At 45.2% G+C, this 18,795-nt stretch overlaps 1 protein-coding gene across 1 annotated transcript; it reads right to left on the reverse strand.

Annotated features, from left to right (window-relative positions):
- Positions 1 to 11,966: 11,966 nt before the first annotated feature.
- Positions 11,967 to 18,686, reverse strand: LOC311248971 (uncharacterized protein). The gene is made up of 4 exons (XM_084338218.1): positions 18,095 to 18,686; positions 13,984 to 14,375; positions 13,671 to 13,797; positions 11,967 to 13,451 (listed from the first exon to the last, which is right to left on the reverse strand). The coding sequence occupies exons 1-4, from the start codon at positions 18,183 to 18,185 to the stop codon at positions 13,147 to 13,149; spliced, it is 915 nt and encodes a 304-aa protein (XP_084194344.1). The 5' UTR covers positions 18,186 to 18,686; the 3' UTR covers positions 11,967 to 13,146.
- Positions 18,687 to 18,795: the final 109 nt, after the last annotated feature.

The raw sequence follows: 18,795 nt of genomic DNA on the forward strand, positions 1-18,795 counted from the left end.
CCAGACAGCTAGAACCAGCTCGAGTCCCCCCGCTACCCCCCACCCTCTTCCACTTCTTGTGTGAAGTGGATGACATCATGAAATATCAGGAGTGGAGGATAAGAGAGAGAGAGACAGATAAGGTGGTCTTGCTCTGTGGGAACGATGAGATGATCAAAATAATAATAGGCAAGATTGTAGGCGAGGTGAACAATCATTTACCTAGTATTAGGCTTTTTGTTTGTTTTGTTATATTTTGATAAATCTATAACCTATTTTTTTATGATGAGTATAGTAGGCGGCAACTATGAAATGTGCTATGAATGAGGAGAAAATAATTAAAATAGGCTAATGTTCTGGAATAAAAGGGATAGGTGGCTACATTTCTGGCTGCCTTACTAATCAAATACTACCAGCCAACAATTACTACTACTATTTACTAACAACAACAACAATAATACTTTAGGCAGCATTTAAAAACAGCTACAACGACTTAACAATCAAAAGCAAATACATGTTAAAAATACTGATAACAATCAGAGAGCCAACATAAATCAATAAGGTACCTGATACTCAACTGACCGCTATGAAAACCAGAGACAAAAAATGCTCTGAACTTCATAGTCAGTCAAAGCTTGCCAAAAGCTCAAACAGTGACCTCCAAGCCCACGTGGTTGAACTCAAACAACAAAGAAACAGACTAAGAAACGGTGTAAACACCATGATCAAATCGGCAAAAAAAAATTCATCAATGACAAAACTGAGGAAAACAAAAACAAACCCTGTGAACTTTGGAAATTACTCAACAACCGGCTGCAGTAAAAAACTAAAAACCAGATTTTCAAACATCAACATAAAGACAGAAAACACCCTCATCACAGACAAGCTGAAGGTGGCCAATTACTTAAACATTTTCTTTACAAATATAGCCACAACACTGGTAATAAACTACCCTCCCACTCAGGGCATTTTGGGGTAGAACACATCCTAGCCTTCTACAAAAACCTAGGGGTCCGCAAAGAGGATTTCGAACTCAAAATGGTAACAACAGATGAGGTGCTCAAAAAACCTAACAAGGCCACTGGCGTGGCCATGACAATATCCCTTCCAAATTCCTCAGAGACTCAGCAGCCGCCATCACCCCAGTCATCACCCACGTAATAAACCTCTCCATAAAACAGGGATACGTCCCCAAAGACTTCAAAATTGCGAGAATGACCCCCCTGCACAAAAAAGGCAGCAAATTAGACAACTACCTGTGAGGTTTTGTCCGCTGCTCACCTACTCGCTCTGTTCCTTTAAGCCTGTTGCTCACCTACTCGCTCTGTTCCTTTAAGCCTACTGTTAATCAATTGCATTCTCCTCACCTCACTAGCCCCCACCCTCGCGTTCGTTTGCTCTTCAGCAACCACACCCTTGGACTACCTGTCATTATGTGTTTGATTGGTCTGGTGCCGAACACACACTTTTAGTTTCAAGTATCAATTACCTTCACGCACCTGTGGTGCATTCTAATTAGTTCCCCTGTGGGCTTTAAGTACCTCGCTCTCCCCTCTGTCCCTTGTCGGGTCGTGCCGTTTCATTCCGTATCATATTCTCTATCACCAAGACTCCTTCGGGAGGTCCTCTGTCTGTTTATGCTGTTTTCATCTCCGGCGTGAGATGCGCTCCAGCCTTCGCCTCCTGTCGCCGTTGCCTGAGGGAGACACTGGACTGCGCTCTCTAAACTTCCACGGGAGGTATCCCAGTGTTCCACTTCAGACCTCCGCGCAGCAGACGTCCTGACGCGCATCCAGACCTCCGCGCAGCAGACGCCCAGCCGCGCATCCAGACCTCCGCGCAGCAGACGCGCTCTTCACTCCAGACGCGCATCGCTTCCTAATACTCTACGGGAGGATGCGTCTCTCCGAGCCGGCGCGCTCTTCCGCGCAGACGCGCTCTTCACTCCAGACGCGCATTCAGACGCACTCCAGATGCGTCCTCCGTACCGGCGCGTACTCCAAGCAGTCGCGCACCACTCAGACCTCCGCGCCAGATGCGCCCTCCGTACCGGCGCGTACTCCAAGCAGTCGCGCACCACTCAGACCTCCGCGCCAGATGCGCCCTTCGTACCGGCGCGTACTCCAAGCAGTCGCGCACCACTCAGACCTCCGCTTGGACAACCCGTTTCCCGTGGCGACGCGCTCGCCCTGTTTTGATCCTTCTCTCTTTACGCACAGCGCCTGGGTGAGTTTTTATGACTGTCTTTGATCCTATTCGTTTTTCGTGTGTTTAATGACACTGAAGATATCCTGCTTTTTGTCAGACTGTCACTCACCCAGCGTCAGCTTTTTGGATAGTTCATTGGGATAATCTTTGGCCTTAACATCGCTCACTGTGTGTATACTCACCGAAGATATTATTCACTTGGATTTGTATTTTGGGACTTCACTCACAGTGTGTATATACACCGAAGATTCTGTCACTTGGATTACTCTCTCCCTCTCGGTCCCGTTTACCACCCTCGGAGATCTGCCGAGAGAGATCTGCAGAGCGGTTCTGACGTCCACCGTCTGCTTCCTCAGACGAACCATCCCGGGAGAAGCTGCAGAGCAGCAACATTCATTCATGCTTGTGTTCCAAGGCCTTACCCTGTTTTCTCTGTCCCAGTATGCAGCTCCAGCCCTCGCCCTGTTCCAAGGCCTTACCCTGTTTTTCTCTAGTCCTCCTAGTCCTCCCTGTCTAGTCCTTCCAGTCCTCCCTCTCCCCAGCCCGCCTCCGCGGGCCTCTGTCCCTGTCTCCCCTCTCTAGTCCTCCTAGTCCTCCCTGTCCTGTCCTCCTAGTCCTCCCTGTTCCTGCCTTGTCCCTTGCCCCGGCCCTGTTCCGTTAGCCTTCCCTTAGCCTTCCCCTTGGCCAGCTCGCCTCTTAAAGGCACTGTGCCTATTTTCCCCTTTCTTGTTTTCTAGTATTTTGTGTTCTCCCTTAAAGGGACAGTGCCGTTTTCTGTGTGTTTCAATAAATGCCCAGTTCTTGGCTTACTCTCATACCTGTCTTGTGTTGTGCGATTGGGGTCGGTTACAAACCATAACACTACCGCTCTTTTTCTATTCTTACCTCCATCTCGAAAGTCGTGGACATTTTTTTCTACGAACAGGTCGAAAAGTACCCCGTGAAAAAAAATGCGAATCTACGAATTCCAATCTGGCTTCAGAACATCCCACTCCACTGACGCATGCCTTCTCTATTTGAACGACCACATCAAACAAGAGGTAGACGTGGGCAAATACTGCAGCATGGTCATGCTGGACCTCCAAAAGGCTTTCGACACTGTCAATCACTCCATTCTGATTGACAAGCTAAAAGCAATTGGTTTTGATAGTTCATCAGTGAGCTGGATGCAATCCTACCTGGAGGGGAGAGAACAGATGGTGGAGGTAAACGGTACACTACCCCCCCCTCCCCTCCCAGTGAGCTGCGGTGTTCCACAAGGAAGCATACTAGGTTATGTACCGTTAATGTTCCTAATTTATGCAAATGACATGTCATCAGCTTATGACTGCACCTTGTTCCTGTTCGCGGACGACTCAGCCCTGCTAGTCTCTGACAGGGACGCGTGAATATTTTAGGCAACCAACTTGTGTTTAGCGTTTCTCTGATTGGCCAATACTGCTGCCGCGTCGCCGCGGGGGCGTGGCTAGACGCAAGTTGGGCGTGGTTAGACACAAGTTGGTTGCCTTTAATATTTAGGCGACAGGGCGTAAGTTGCAGGTTGAAAAAGCCGTCAGCTCTGAACTCGGCAGAATCTGCACCTGGCTCGCTGATAACAAACTATCATTACACCTGGGTAAAACAGAGTCCATTCTCTTTGGATCAAATAAAAAAATTCAGCAAGGCCAACGGCTTCTCTGTTACAGTGGGTGACAATATTGTCACTCACAAGGAAAGACTAAATTACATACCTGGGCTCCATCCTAGAGGAAAATCTTTCCTGTGACAAAAATGGCAACGAATGTAATCAAAAAGGTCAACCAACGAACAAGATTCTTGTACCGGATCTCCTCTCTGGTAAGCAAGATTACAAACATCACAAAACAAACTGGTCAGACTACTGCTTGACCTTACTCCTAAAACCCACCTCACCCCTGCCCATTTTGACATTCTAGGATGGCTTAGAGTAGACGACAGAGTACAGCAGCTTGCAATGGGCCTGGTCTACAAGATACACTACGTCTACACCACTAAGATACCCATGTACATGTCAAAATACTTCCCAATGGTCAGTGAATTCCACGACCACAACACCAGAGGGAGTTCAACAAATTCAACCCAGATTCGGCTCAAACAAGGGACTAAACACGTTTCGCAATTATGCCACAACAATGTGGAACGCCCTACCCACAGCCGTAAAATAATGTGAATCCCTACCCACCCTCAAAGAGCACCTACGGGAGGCTGCAATTCAAAACTGGCCCCCGTAAATGTCCAAACCCACCCACCCAACCCCCTCCTAATGTAGTTTCCTCCCCCTCAAATGTATAGTTTCTGTTAGGATCTCTGTTAAACAGTACTGTATATTTGTATATCTTGTATGTCATAAATGTAACAGTACTGTATATCTGTATGTCACTCATAATATATATCTGTATGTTGTGTATGTCATAAATGTCATTATGAATAGAAAATGGGGGACCCTGATGTAAACAAGACGAAAGTCTTTCTCTGGTCTGCATCCCCTTAAAGGGGAACTATTTTACTATTTTTTTCACTATTTGGGCACTTTTACACAATTCATGTGAGTCTATGGAACACCTCTGTAATATATATATTTTTTTTATTCATTGTTTTGTATTTCTAATCAAGTCCTCAAAAACAGCATTTTTCTACCTCAAGATCTCGAGCTGTTTTGCAGCCGCAGCTGCAGGTGCCACCTAAACCACTGTGCACCGTCGTGTTCGCCTGAACATTAACATGCAGCAGTGACTATATGACATCACATATAGGCAAATTTTCAAACGACTCAGTTCAGTGAGGGTGAATATTGTGAGAGGAGAATTGGAAGAATGCGCCAATATGAGAATTTTGAGACATAGATCATATTAATATAAGTTCACATAGCTAGGAAACAATGCTAAACACTCAAAAAGGCCATTTATAAGATAGTTCCCCTTTAACAATTGTGTGTATTGAGCCATACTGTATTGTACCCATTCTGTAATCTGTTAATACAATTTTCAATCAATCAATCAATCAATCAATCAATGATCAATACTGGTTAACGTCAACGGTCGTCTAAAAGAAAAACAAGGAAAGAAAGAAGAAAAACAGGAAGCACCTTCTGGACAACTTCCTGTTTTACAATAATTCGTTTTTCCCCCCCAGAGATGTATTTTGGACATCATTGATTACCACTATCTAAAATAGAATAAACAAAAAACTGGGGCTGTTCACTCTTTGGGTGGAATGAGTTTGTGGCAAATAAGGCTTCTTAAAATATATGTAGCCTATTGACCTTTAAAGTGGAAATGAAGCAGTGCGATAAATACATATTCATAGCATCACATTAGTATTTAGATAAGCCACAGAAGAAGTCACGTTATAAAAATAAGCAGTTTCTAAGAAAAAACGATTTGTTGTGTACATTTCTGAAGCATTTAGCATTATGGGCGCGGCCATTTTGTTGCTGACGTCATGCTGGGGGTTGGGTGTATACACTCTGGTTAGCTGCCTATATTGAATGGGTCAGTCAGCAAATAAAATGTTGCCTACAAAACAACGGGACCGCGGTGGTTCTGTTTGTATTGCTCCTGGCTGTTCAAACTAATTTTACCATGTGAGAGAGAGGAAAGTTGGTTAATTTCCACAAACTACCAGTGAAAAAAACTGTTGTTTACATGTTGGCTCGGGCTGGCTGCACTCAGGCGGCGCGACCAGCCTGTTGGACAGGGAAGGAGGATCTGCAGCGAACACTTCATTGCCTCGGATTATGTTGTTGGGGTGGGATGTTTGTCCAGAAGACCACTAATCAGCTGAAGCCGGACGCGGTTCCCTCGGTCTTCGACAGACAGACCGGCGTTAGCTCTCGGGAGCGATCGCTAGCTAGTTGGCACCAGCCGGGGCCCGGCGTTAGCTCTCGCTAGCTAGCGTTAGCAACCGGAGCGTCGCGGAGCATTCAGCCTGCTGGCTACACAGCTTGTGTAGCCAGCTTGTGTAGCCAGCAGGCTGAATGCTCCGCGACGCTGGTTGAAGTGGGTCTAGGTAGCCAGCAGGCTGAATGCTCCGCGACGCTGGTTGAAGTGGGTCTAGGTAGCCAGCAGGCTGAATGCTCCGCGACGCTCCGGTTGCTAACGCTAGCTAGCGAGAGCTAACGCCGGGCCCCGGCTGGTGCCAACTAGCTAGCGATCGCTCCCGAGAGCTAACGCCGGTCTGTCTGTCGAAGACCGAGGGAACCGCGTCCGGCTTCAGCTGATTAGTGGTCTTCTGGACAAACATCCCACCCCAACAACATAATCCGAGGCAATGAAGTGTTCGCTGCAGATCCTCCTTCCCTGTCCAACAGGCTGGTCGCGCCGCCTGAGTGCAGCCAGCCCGAGCCAACATGTAAACAACACTGTTTTTTTCACTGGTAGTTTGTGGAAATTAACCAACTTTCCTCTCTCTCACATGGTAAAATTAGTTTGAACAGCCAGGAGCAATACAAACAGAACCACCGCGGTCCCGTTGTTTTGTAGGCAACATTTTATTTGCTGACTGACCCATTCAATATAGGCAGCTAACCAGAGTGTATACACCCAACCCCCAGCATGACGTCAGCAACAAAATGGCGGCGCCCATGTTGAAAACAGGGATATTATATTATATTTTTCAGACAAATAAGATAGATTTCACATTTGATTATAGAACCCTGTCTTACACAAGGTACACAACAAACAAACTAGGATCACATTGCTCACTGCTTCATCTCCACTTTAACCGCAGTGAACTTCACGGTAACTTTTTGTCTCACTGTTTTAAAGGCCCAATTTCGTTTTGAAACTTGTAGATGGAAAATAAGCCTCTCCAAGTCATACAGGTGAGGTTTCAGCCAATGCTATCAAACATTACAATTGTGAACAAAATAGTTACAGCCCAAATCTTAGGTTTAGTTTAGCACAGTCTGTCCTTGTATTAAGATTCCACTCCATGCATTTGAAATTAATCGATGTCTACAATCACAATCCGTTTGTTTTTACATTTGGATTACAGATTGCACATTTAACTCGTTGTGTCTCATACAAAGAAAGCCTGCCATCTGGTGGCCACACAGACCTTTAATGTTAACTTGAACAGTTGCTGTGGCTTCATTTCTCTCATTGGCCTAACTTTAAATCAAATAATACACAAAATAACAGCGTAATATTCAGTACTGCTTTCCACCAGTTCAACCCACACAAATGATGACAGAAACAGATTCCATAGAAATCAATTGTTTATTAATAGAGCAACGATGCAACAGCCTGATGCAGGCTGCATGGGGAGGATAGAACGGAAGAACGCTCGTCTTTAACAGTTCTATAACTGCACACATTTTTTTTTTTTTTTTTAAAGTTGTTACCAATGGTTACAGGCAGCCGTACTGGAAGAAAGAGAGCTACACAAACATTCAGTGCAAGGCCTCTATAATGTTTTGGGATGCACCTGACATAAGGCATAGTCCAGGGGCGGAGGACGTGGGTCATGCCGGCCACTGAATGTATCCACAAGCCGGTTCAGCACGTCAATGAACGCTCGATTGAATGCTCTAGTTTCAGCGATCTCCTCCCTCCGCAAGGCTGCTTCCTGCTCCCTTGCACGTGCAGAATCTTCAAGGACCATCCGGAGATGCCCATCATGATGTGCGCGGTTTAGCTCCTCCTGCTTTTCCACAACTGATGCTTGCATGGTTTGCAGGAAAGTCAGACTATCCTCTTCCCTGGATTGATTGATTGAAAAGTTTATTAACAGATTGCAGAATGGGTACAGTACAGTACAGCTCAATATACAATTGTTAAGGGGATGCAGACCAGAGAAAGACTTTCGTCTTGTTTACATCAGGGTCCCCCATTTTCAATTCATATATAGTTCATTGTGAAATAGCGATAGTAGTGTAATTATTGTCAAACCCTAAATAGCATTAATTTCTGAATGTAGGATGCAGGATGGTTAACGTTGCATTTGGCCGATAAGTTGTTGGCTGATAAGGAACGCATGACTCAGGCCTAATCTTATTTAATTAAATTGTAATGTTATTATATCTGTCATCAAAATATCACTTAAATGCAGGTGATCACGGTTATCCACTGAAGCCATGCATGGCTAGAGCGCAGATTGAATCAATCAAGAGTTTCAATATACCCAGGTGTTCTGTATGACCCGTAATTAAATTAGCGACATGCGTGTAATCGTCGGCAAACCCTATAAATTACATCTGGAACATGGATTTCAGAATGTATTCAGCATGGATAACGCAGTCCTTGCATTGTTGGATGATTTGGCAATGGGCCATGGTGCGCTCCGCAGGGAGCGCGTCTTCAGGGACAGGGCAGACCTGTTTGCCGAGAGCACAGAGTGGCTCATGAGCAGGTTCCGCTTCCCCAGGGAAATCCTGCTCGACCTGTGCCAGAATCTGGGACCCGTTTTGGAGCGCCAAACAAGGCGCACACATGCCATCCCCGTCCACATCCAAGTCCTCTCCACCCTGGGATTCTTGGCCACCGGGAAGTTTCAGCGGGAGATCGCAGATCGCTCGGGCATCTCCCAACCCTCACTCAGCAGGATCATGCCCACAGTGTTGGATGCCATCATGTCCCTAATCCCCGACTACATCAAATTCCCATACACACACGCACAGCAGGTCGAGGTCAAGAGGGCTTTCCACGCCATCGCCGGTTTCCCCAACATAATTGGAGCAATAGACTGCACACACATAGCCATCAAAACACCATCACAAAATGAATTCAATTATCATTATCATTATTTGGTTGCCTTGGGTTAAATTAATGATATACCATAGGTTGCCGGCTCTATTTGTCTATGGAGAAGTACCCCTTCTTTGCATGGCTATAACTTTTTAAATTCTATTGCTACATTGCCATTATTAGGGCCCATTCAAAGTCCTATATGTATTGTTCATTGTGTAGCAACGTTAAACTTTTTCATTCACATATTCATAGTAAAGTATGGTCTAATGTATAAGTATGTTTTCATCTCTTTCTGCAGCTTTCTCCAGAACGTGATCTATAGCCCCAAATGCATTATATTGATGATGCAATACAGTTTTATGGCAATCAGCGCGATATAAAAAAATCCAACTAGACGTACTTCTAGAAGTTACTACACGTCATCTGATGTTGACCGGATGGGCTAGGGGGCGTTTATAATTCCGTGGGCAGCGTTATACCAATCATCTAATGTGGGTCAAATGTTGATAATAGCAGTTAGTATCGAAGACTGTAACGTTACACGCTGAAACTCACCCCAGTCTCCGCACGCCATTGGGCGATCATCGTCGAGTTGAAATCTTATCATTATGGGATGTAAATTTACCCGGTCCATCTCCAGCTTGTATAATGGTATATACGTCCAAATCATGTTGTTTATCGAGTTATTGGCAATCGATCACTGTGTAGTGTGACGAGCCAGAGTCGCGGGACCTATAGCGAGCGCCGGAAGTACTACGGTCGTCTAGGACAACCTCTATTCAACATCCTGTTTGGCGATTGCGCCGATCGGCCACCAGATGGCGCTCCTGAACCGCCAGAGAGCTCAGTGGGTCCTGCTGGTGGATCTCAGGCCAGCGGAGGGGACATTATGAATCCGATCGCAGATTTTTGAAATATTGATATAAGGACGCTGTACAGCGTCCCCCGGCAACTTGAGCATGTCCAGCAATGACGTGAAAAGACGTTTCATGGCAGTCAAAGTTTAACAGGAAGGGGTTCCACTCTGTAAATGTCCAAGTGATCTGCAATGCCCGTTTGGCACTCCTAAATGTCGTTGCCCGGTGGCCAGGAGGAACCCACGACTCGTTTGTGGTGCAGAACAGCTCTGTGGGCATTCGTCTCCAGGCTGGGGTTGTTGAAGACGGGTGGCTTATTGGTGAGTGTTACACATTTAGGCCTATATTTAATTAAATTGTAATGTTATTACTGGTATCTGTAATTAAATTATATCTCTTTTAATGCAGGGGATCGTGGCTATCCACTGAAGCCATGGCTGATGACGCCGCTGACCAACCCCACCACCGAACAGGAGCGCACCTATAACCGGGCGCACGCACAAGAGTCACCGTGGAGCGTGCAATTGGTCTCCTGAAGGGTCGGTGGCTCTGCCCGTCTGGCACGGGGGGCACACTGCAGTACCGGCCTGAAAAGGTTTGCAACACCATCGTGGCCTGCAGTGTGCTCCATAACATGGCCATCAGGCATGGCATCCCGCTGCTAAACCCAGAAATACCTGACGACCCCATGCCAGACGTGGAACAGCCACCTCCAAACGCCACTGGAATGCAGACAAGAGCTAGGATCATAAAGCAGTTTTAAGTAAGTCTACCCCATGCACTGTAAGAACTGAGATTTGGGTTAATTCATATTAATTAAATAATCATTAGTAACCTATACATAAAAAAGACTGTCGTTTGAAATCGAATTGAGCTGATTAATGAATTGGAACCATTTTTGAATTGCATTTTACAGTTTTAGTTGAATAAAAGTAGCTGACAGTTTAAAAGTGACCAGATGACACTCAGTTTACCGTGCATGCAGGGTATCAATCAAACTTTAAAAGAACGGAACGAAAAAAGGCATTCATCCAGCTAATAATTATTTAATTATAATGACACCAACGCCAAAAGTGGTTACGCAGGGCTCTACGCTAACCTTTTCCCCAAGGAGCACATGTGCTCCTAAATGAAAAAATTTAGGAGCACCCAAAAATATTTAGGAGCAGTGAAAATATTTCAAGTAAGTTTTTTTTTTTCAAAAATAAATGTATATTTGTACTGTGCGTGCATGTGTGTAAATTAGCTCTTGCTACAACCCTGCATGTTTACATTTTGTATTTTGTACTTGATGTTCATTAACATGTGCTGTCCCTATCGAAAGTCTTTCTCTGGTCTGCATCCCCTTAACAATTGTGTGTATTGAGCTGTACTGTATTGTACCCATTCTGCAATCTGTTAATAAAGTTTTCAATCAATCAATCAATCACACCTCCAGTACAGAAACATTGTTTGAGTTTGCGTGTCAGGTAGACCATTGATTGACAGTCGAGTCTGCCAATTACATCACATCGCTTGCACTCCGGCGCTGCAGCTGGACCCATTGCCCACCTCTGCTGTTAATAACGCTAGCCAAGTTATTATACACAGATACACAGTGGGCCAGTGACTTTGGTGTGTAACAATGCATCGATCCTAAGGGGGAAATTCAACTGCATCGATTTGAAAATGTTAGAATAGATTATCGCAATTGTAATGTGTACACGTTATGTTATTGTCATGTCCGTTACAGCCAACACACCGACATACGCTACTGCATCAACGTTATGATTAACAAAGCAAGGCATTCGTTTTGTTGCATTAACGTTATATTACTATTGCTATCGATAAATCTAGGTGTTCTAAAATCTATTGCTATTGGTAAGAGAGAGACTATAATAAGTTAGTGTCTCGGAAAACGAGAGCCCTGATCGCAATGGCGGAGTTTCAGGAAGTAAACAAGCAAAATGAGAGCTTCCGATTGGTCATTTGCTTTATTTCCCATGAAACCAGTCACTTCACTCTACTGTGATTGGACCGTTGGCTTGAGTGCAATGTGGGACTTGTAGTTTTTTAACGATTCCAGGGTTCCCACGCTTGCCTTGAATTTTTTTTCCATACTACCTCCCGATTTTCCAGGTACCATATTAAGTGATGATCTATAGGCCCCTGAAGTTTTCCGCCCCCATCCGCGCCCCCCTCCCCTCACACACACAACCCCCTAGGACACCTGACTACTTACTTGATTTAAAAGATGTGCCAGTCAAGTCTACATTGTAAATGCTTAGAGATTATGTCTTATTGATAATATCAATGCAACAAGCTGTAGATGAACAACAATTTATTGAACTGGAACACATGAGCACTGGGATTGATATATGTTCTCTCTTCCACTCCTCTCCTATCTCATCCTGTCCTCTTCTCTCCACACCTCCCCTTGTGTCCTCTCCACTGTTCTCCCTTTTCCTCTGTCATCCTCCTCTTCCATCTTCGCGGACTCTTCTCTTCCTGGCTCGTTATGAGAGCTAATGTTGGCTAGCTACTGTACCTGGCGCTGGCTAACTGGCTCGTTATGAGAGCTAACGTTGGTAGCTACTGTACCTGGCGCTGGCTAACTGGCTCGTTATGAGAGCTAACGTTGGCTAGCTACTGTACCTGGCGCTGGCTAACTGGCTCGTTATGAGAGCTAATGTTGGCTAGCTACTGTACCTGGCGCTGGCTAACTGGCTCGTTATGAGAGCTAACGTTGGCTAGCTACTGTACCTGGCGCTGGCTAACTGGCTCGTTATGAGAGCTAACGTTGGCTAGCTAGTTAGCAAGATTGCACTGCTTACTAACTAACGTTGATAAACCCAGGTTTACCACACAGTTAAAACACAGCTACTTACATTTGAGGATAAACTTGCATAAGAAGTTTCACTCAAGTTTCACTGTAGATGCCAAGGCTCCCTTGGCTCACCAAGTTGCCTGCATCAAATTCCAACATCCAATATAGGATGCCAAGAGCATGCTCTACAACATGGGATCATCCATTTCGATCTACTGTAAAAGCTGTTCACATGTAAAGGGTTTTTATAAACTCATGTTAATTCTGTGCTCAATAGTTAAATTTTATTACACATCATCCAATAAAATTTTCCAGGACAACTGTTTCTATTTCCATGTAATTGGTCACTTTTGCTCAGTTTCCATGCCTTTCCATACCTGGAAAATGAACAAATTAATCCCATGTTTTCAATGTTTTCCAGGTACCGTGGGAACCCTGGATTCTCAGTGGAAAAATAAAAAGTACGATTTAGGCTGTCATCAGCAGTTGGCACACCGTGCGCGTAATTGGTTTTTGAGATTCGCACACAATTATTTTTAGGGGCATATGCGAGCAATATGGTCGCACTGTAGAGCCCTGTTACGGTTCTTTATTTCTCCTTTTCAGCGATTTTCTGGAGACTGTCGCCGATGCCCGACAGGACCGCGACCAACTGGGGCAGGTACTCAGCCATAGTCTGGCGTGTGAGCCGCATCTCGTCCCTCATATCGCTCAGGAGGGTGATGGTTCTTCTTCTTCTTCTTCTGGTGGTCTCCTGATTAGACATCACGGCCTCCGTAAGGACCGGGTGGACCCTCTGCCCCCTGCACGCCGAAGGGGGTCGGCTGCAGGACGCCTCCTGCTCCTCCTGGGTGTCGACGGGATCGACGGTCAAGAGCAACTCAGCCGAGTTGCCTGTGGAATGAATAGGCAATTTAATAACGTTTTATTTATTTGCTAGAAAGGTTCGAAACCATACGGTTAAATATTGTTTCAAATAAATGAAGAGATTCTTGTCATGTTCCTCAATAAAATCGTTGACGACAAAGTTATTTCTATGCCAGTCTTCTTTACTGATGTGACAATTCCTGTATGAAAGGTGCTATACAAATGAAGTGTATATTATATTATTACCTTCCACCTGTTGGCTGGATGGCCCAGCCACATCGTAGGTGTCGGTGGTGCGTGGAATGCCTTCCACCATCTCGTTCCCGATGATGCTGGCAATTCGCATGTCCAGTGGGGACAGCTCACTCTGACTCTGAATTGAATTGATTGAAAGACTGTATTAACAGGTTGCAGAATGGGTACAATACAGTACAGCTCAATACACACAATTGTTAAGGGGATGCAGACCAGATAAATACTTTCGTCTTGTTTACATCAGGGTCCCCCATTTTCAATTCATCAAAACAGATATATCATATATGATTGACATACGACATACCTGCCCCCCGCCAGTCGCACTGGCATTCTTCTTATAATCGGCCAGGCGCTTCTTAGCCATCAGCTTTACATCAAACCATTTTTTTTTTATCTCCGCAACAGTTCGCTGCTGCGGGGAAATGGAATTCACAGCGTCGGTGACTGCCTCCCACGCAGCATTCTTCCTCTTGGTTGTTATGCCAAGGCTGAGGGAACCAAAAAGTACCCCCGCCTTGGCATCCACCTCTGTGATGAGGACATCCACCTCAGTCTCGGTGTAGTTGCATTTCTTGGTTCGCTTGGCCATCTTCCAACATTCCACGCACAGGACTTTGGAGGTTGCCGGTGCCGACGATCTTTCCGGTACAAACGGGGCTTCTTCTGTGGTCGTTGAACTGCCCATAGAATCGCGATCTTGAACAAAAAGATAGAAATTACTTGCTAATTACATGAACTACTGCAACACAATACGAAACAGCAACCACAACTCAAGAAAATGTTACGTAACGTTAAATAACACCAGCATATAGCGTGTGTGTTTGCATGTTGATTTAACACGAAGTTTAAGAGTAAAATAGGCTTTAATCTTTTTTTCCCCTCCTTTTTTCCGATTTTTCTCCCATCCCACTGTTAGTCGTTATGCCAATTCCCAACGCCCTTCCTGGTTGTTGCGCACCCCCCCCTACTGTTGGTCCGGGAGGCCAGAGACTGTCACATGCTTTCCTCCGACGCATGTGCAGCCAGCCTGGCAGCGCAGATTCTCACCGGGAGAGTGTAACATGTGGAAGGTCACACTACCTCCCTCCAGATCCTACCCTCGCTGTGCAGGCGCCCCGACCAAACTGTAGGGGTCGCTGTCCACAACGCCCAGGACCCACCAATCAGCTTTCCCACCCCTAACACTGCCAATTGTGTTAGTGTGAACGACCAGCCAAGCTGATAGCAACACAGAGAGCTGGACTCGAACCCAGCGTCTCCAGCGTTTGTTGTTGAGTGACTTGTAAAAATTTAACCGAATTTCCAATCAGTGTTTTCAGATTGGAAATTCTGTTCAGGCTGGCGAAATACTCGATTTGCACCGGCATATCATTTTAAACCGGCGTCTTTACTACAAACATCCCGGAGCAATAGCGATGGTAGCCCCTTTCGTGACTGCGATGCAAGCCAGGGGCTGGAATACGCAGTCACTTATTCGACCGTAGTAGCCACGTTAATGTGCACCATCAAGCACTGCTTAAAAGCGAGCGGTGGGTCCAAAATATCAGATATAAATGTCAAAATGTACCCACCGTTGCATTAGGGTTTCACACACACACGCGGCAGGGTTTGAAAGCTTGGCGTTGCTAATAAACATTTTAAATAATTTTCATAAACTGGTCAACACTGCATTATTTCCGGCGTTGGGTGATCACAGCGCAGGCGCACCAGGCAGCCAAATACGGAAATACAGACGTTTTGAGCAGTTGTTGACCAGTTTATAAAAATTATTTAAAATGTTTATTAGCAACGCAGAGCTTTCAAACCCTGCCGCGTGTGTGTGTGAAACCCTAATGCAACGGTGGGTACCCTTGACATTTATATCCGATATATTTTGGACCCACCGCTCGCTTTAAGCAGTGCTTGATGGTGCACATTAACCTGGCTACTACGGTCGAATAAGTGACTGCGTATTCTAGCCCCTGGCTAGAAAGGGGATTGATTGATTGATTGAAAAGTTTATTAACAGATTGCAGAATGGGTACAGTACAGTACAGCTCAATACATACAATTGTTAAGGAGATGCAGACCAGAGAAAGACTTTCGTCTTGTTTACATCAGGGTCCCCCATTTTCAATTCATCATATGACACACACGACATACAGATAGACAGTAGGGATGCCCCGATCGATCGGCCACCGATCGTTATCGGCCGATACTCAGTATAAATATGCAATCTGTGAATTCCGATAATTAGTCATATTCGCCGATAGCGGAAACCGATCAAGCGAAGCTCTCACTCGCTGTCTGTCTCAGACACACACGACCTGCAAACTGCCGCTGCTCCTCCTCCCTAGCCCCGCCCGCCCCCGTGTAGAGTTTGTAAACAAAGAGGTGCGGCTCCTCTGCTCGAGTCTGTAGTGCACTGCATTCGACCTGCGCTAACGTTAGCTACCTAGCTATCGTTACTGTTTAAACAAAATTACCCAGTCAACTATTCACGTTTAGTAGGCATTGTCTAACGGTATTTAGCCGGCTAGCTACCGATAGCTCCTGATATCAACAAATGATCCAGAAAGTCTAGTAGTTCATGTTCATACCTCAGTTAGCTTGCGTTAGCTGACGTTCGTTTACTGTTCAAAACGAAATGTCCCATTGAACTAAAGTTCTGTCTTAACGTCATCTAGCCGGCTAGCAGTAGCTACAGATCTAGCTCTTGATATCAATGTCTTATAACATTGATTTAATGCGTATTCGAGCTGAGGGCTTGCTGAATGTGAAACGACCAAAGCACTTAACGTTACCAATGGGGTCCCGCTGCAGCGCCGGAGAATCCTTTTGAGCTGGGCTACTAGAGTACACACAGACAGTGGAGCTGTTTGCAGATAGTGAGCATTTTGACTTGTTGCGTGGTGGCGATGTCTCGCAGTCGCAGATAATACAAGTACAAGTCTAATTATATAATATATATATTTTATAAAAAAAGAAAAGAAAAAAAAAAACTTTTTATATAAAATAATTTTTAATTTCTTTTTAATCAAACAATCGGTATCGGATCGGTATCGGCCGATATGGATCACGACGATCGGTGATCGGTATCGGTGGCAAAAAACGTGATCGGGGCATCCCTAATAGACAGTACTGCTACATCTATATATTTATGACATACCAGATTTGCAAATACAGCACTGTTTGTGATACAAAAAGTGTCCAGAAAAAGAGTGTATATACATTTGACATAGAAACTGTACATTGGAGGAGGTCGGGTAGGTGGGGTGGGGTTGGGTGGGGCTGTACATTGGAGGTTGGGGGGGGGGAACACTGTACACTGGAATACTGACAAAGCCATACTTGGTCTTTACTGTACAACTGGGTTAGGACATTTGTAGGGGCCAGTTTCGAATTGCAGTCTGCCGTAGGTGTTCTTTGAGAGTGTTTTTGAAAGTGGGTAGTGATTCACATTCCTTTACAGCTTTGGGTAGGGCGTTCCACATTGATGTGGCATAATTGCGAAACGTGTTTAGTCCCTTGTTTGAGCCGAATCTGGGTTTAACATGATTTGTGGAGCTCCCTCTGGTGTTGTGATCGTGGTATTCACTGACCGCTGGTCGACTTTTTTTTATTACTTTGGATTCCATTTTGTCACAGGAAAGATTAGCCTCTAGGATGGAACCCAGGTAGGTAATTTCATCTTTCCTTGTGACAATATTGTCACCCACTGTAACTGAGAAGCCGTCGGTCTTGCTGATGCTGAGTTTATTTGAACAGAAGAGAATGGACTCTGTTTTGCCCATGTGTAATGATAGTTTATCAGCGAGCCATATGCAGATTTTACCTAGTTCCGAGCTGAGGGTTTTTTCAACCTGTAACTTGTTCTTGTCAGAGACCAGCAGCCAGGGCTGAGTCGTCCGCAAACAGGAACAAGTTGCAGTCACAAGCTGACGACATGTCATTTGCATAAATTAGGAACAGTAGCGGTCCTAGTATGCTTCCTTGTGGAACACCACAGCTCACTGTGAGGGGGGGGATAGGGTACCGTTTACCTCCACCATCTGTTCTCTCCCCTCCAGGTAGGATTGTATCCAGCTCACTGATAGACTATCAAAAAGCTAATCAGAATGGAGTGATTGACAGTGTCGAAGGCCTTTTGTAGGTCCAGCATGACCATTCCACAGTATTTGCCCGCGTCCACCTCTTGTTTGATGTGGTCGTTCAAATAGAGAAGGCATGCGTCAGTGGAGTGGGATCTTCTGAAGCCAGATTGGAATTCGTAGATTAGATTTTTTTCCACTATTTTTTTTATAGCGATGGGTGAGGTTACAGATGGGGCTAAACGTGCTCTAGCATCTGCTTGTGTTTTCCAATAGCCAGCCAACTAAAGAAAACGAAGCTTTCAAGCAGAGTACAGAGTTAACGTAACAAATATAACTACTTACCAGTTACCATCCTCCACCAGAGACTCCAACAGAGCCGCAGCCGTGTTGTCGATGGCCCACTCCCTCGGATTGCTCGCAGGTCTATGGCCATATATTGAGTCCATCTGGTCGAACCACTTCCAGCTCTTTTTATTCGAGCCACGCCGGCCGTCGTTGAGGTCCTTAAGTTAATAGATTCGTAATCATTTTTAAAATGGGAATTATACAATTTAAATCAAAATGAGCTAAAACATTGAAAATATCCCACAACTCCGAAGAGTTAAGTTGTTTCAACTTTTCCCTGCATTGTTGGAAAGACCTTTGGTAGCCGTGTGTTCGGCCATCCGTTTAGATATTTTTTCCCGCTAAACTTTCTCATTCCGCGCAACAGTCACTATATCTAGCTTTCGTTGGATCTTCTCGGCAATCAAACCGAGGAACGTCTGCACCTCCTCCTCAAATGACCACGGAGTGATTTCGCGGGTTGTCATTTAATCGAGGAACGTCGTACAGTAGTGAATAAATATAATAGTTTAAATTGTAGCAACAACAGTTTTCTGGTAGTAGCGAGGCTATTTAAAAAATAAATGGCGGGTTTGTGTTTACGCGTGCAGCGTCGGGCTGCCTGTCCACCGTGTCGCGCAATTATGACATTGTGGCGATCCTCTCTTCTGACCAATCAGTGGTCTGCAGTGTTTCACGTCACTTTCCGTGGGCTTCCT

The sequence above is a fragment of the Notolepis coatsorum genome, assembly GCF_963971535.1.
Source record: "Notolepis coatsorum genome assembly, chromosome: 2".
Lineage (NCBI taxonomy): Eukaryota > Metazoa > Chordata > Actinopteri > Aulopiformes > Paralepididae > Notolepis > Notolepis coatsorum.

Excerpts from the sequence above, each read along its gene's own strand:
- LOC311248971 (XM_084338218.1), bottom strand. The coding sequence starts at position 18,185 with ATGGCCATAGACCTGCGAGCAATCCGAGGGAGTGGGCCATCGACAACA. Across the intron at positions 13,798-13,983 it reads GTGCGACTGGCGGGGGGCAG|AGTCAGAGTGAGCTGTCCCC; the intron begins GTATGTCGTATG and ends AATTCAATTCAG. Across the intron at positions 13,452-13,670 it reads ATCCAGCCAACAGGTGGAAG|GCAACTCGGCTGAGTTGCTC; the intron begins GTAATAATATAA and ends TTCATTCCACAG.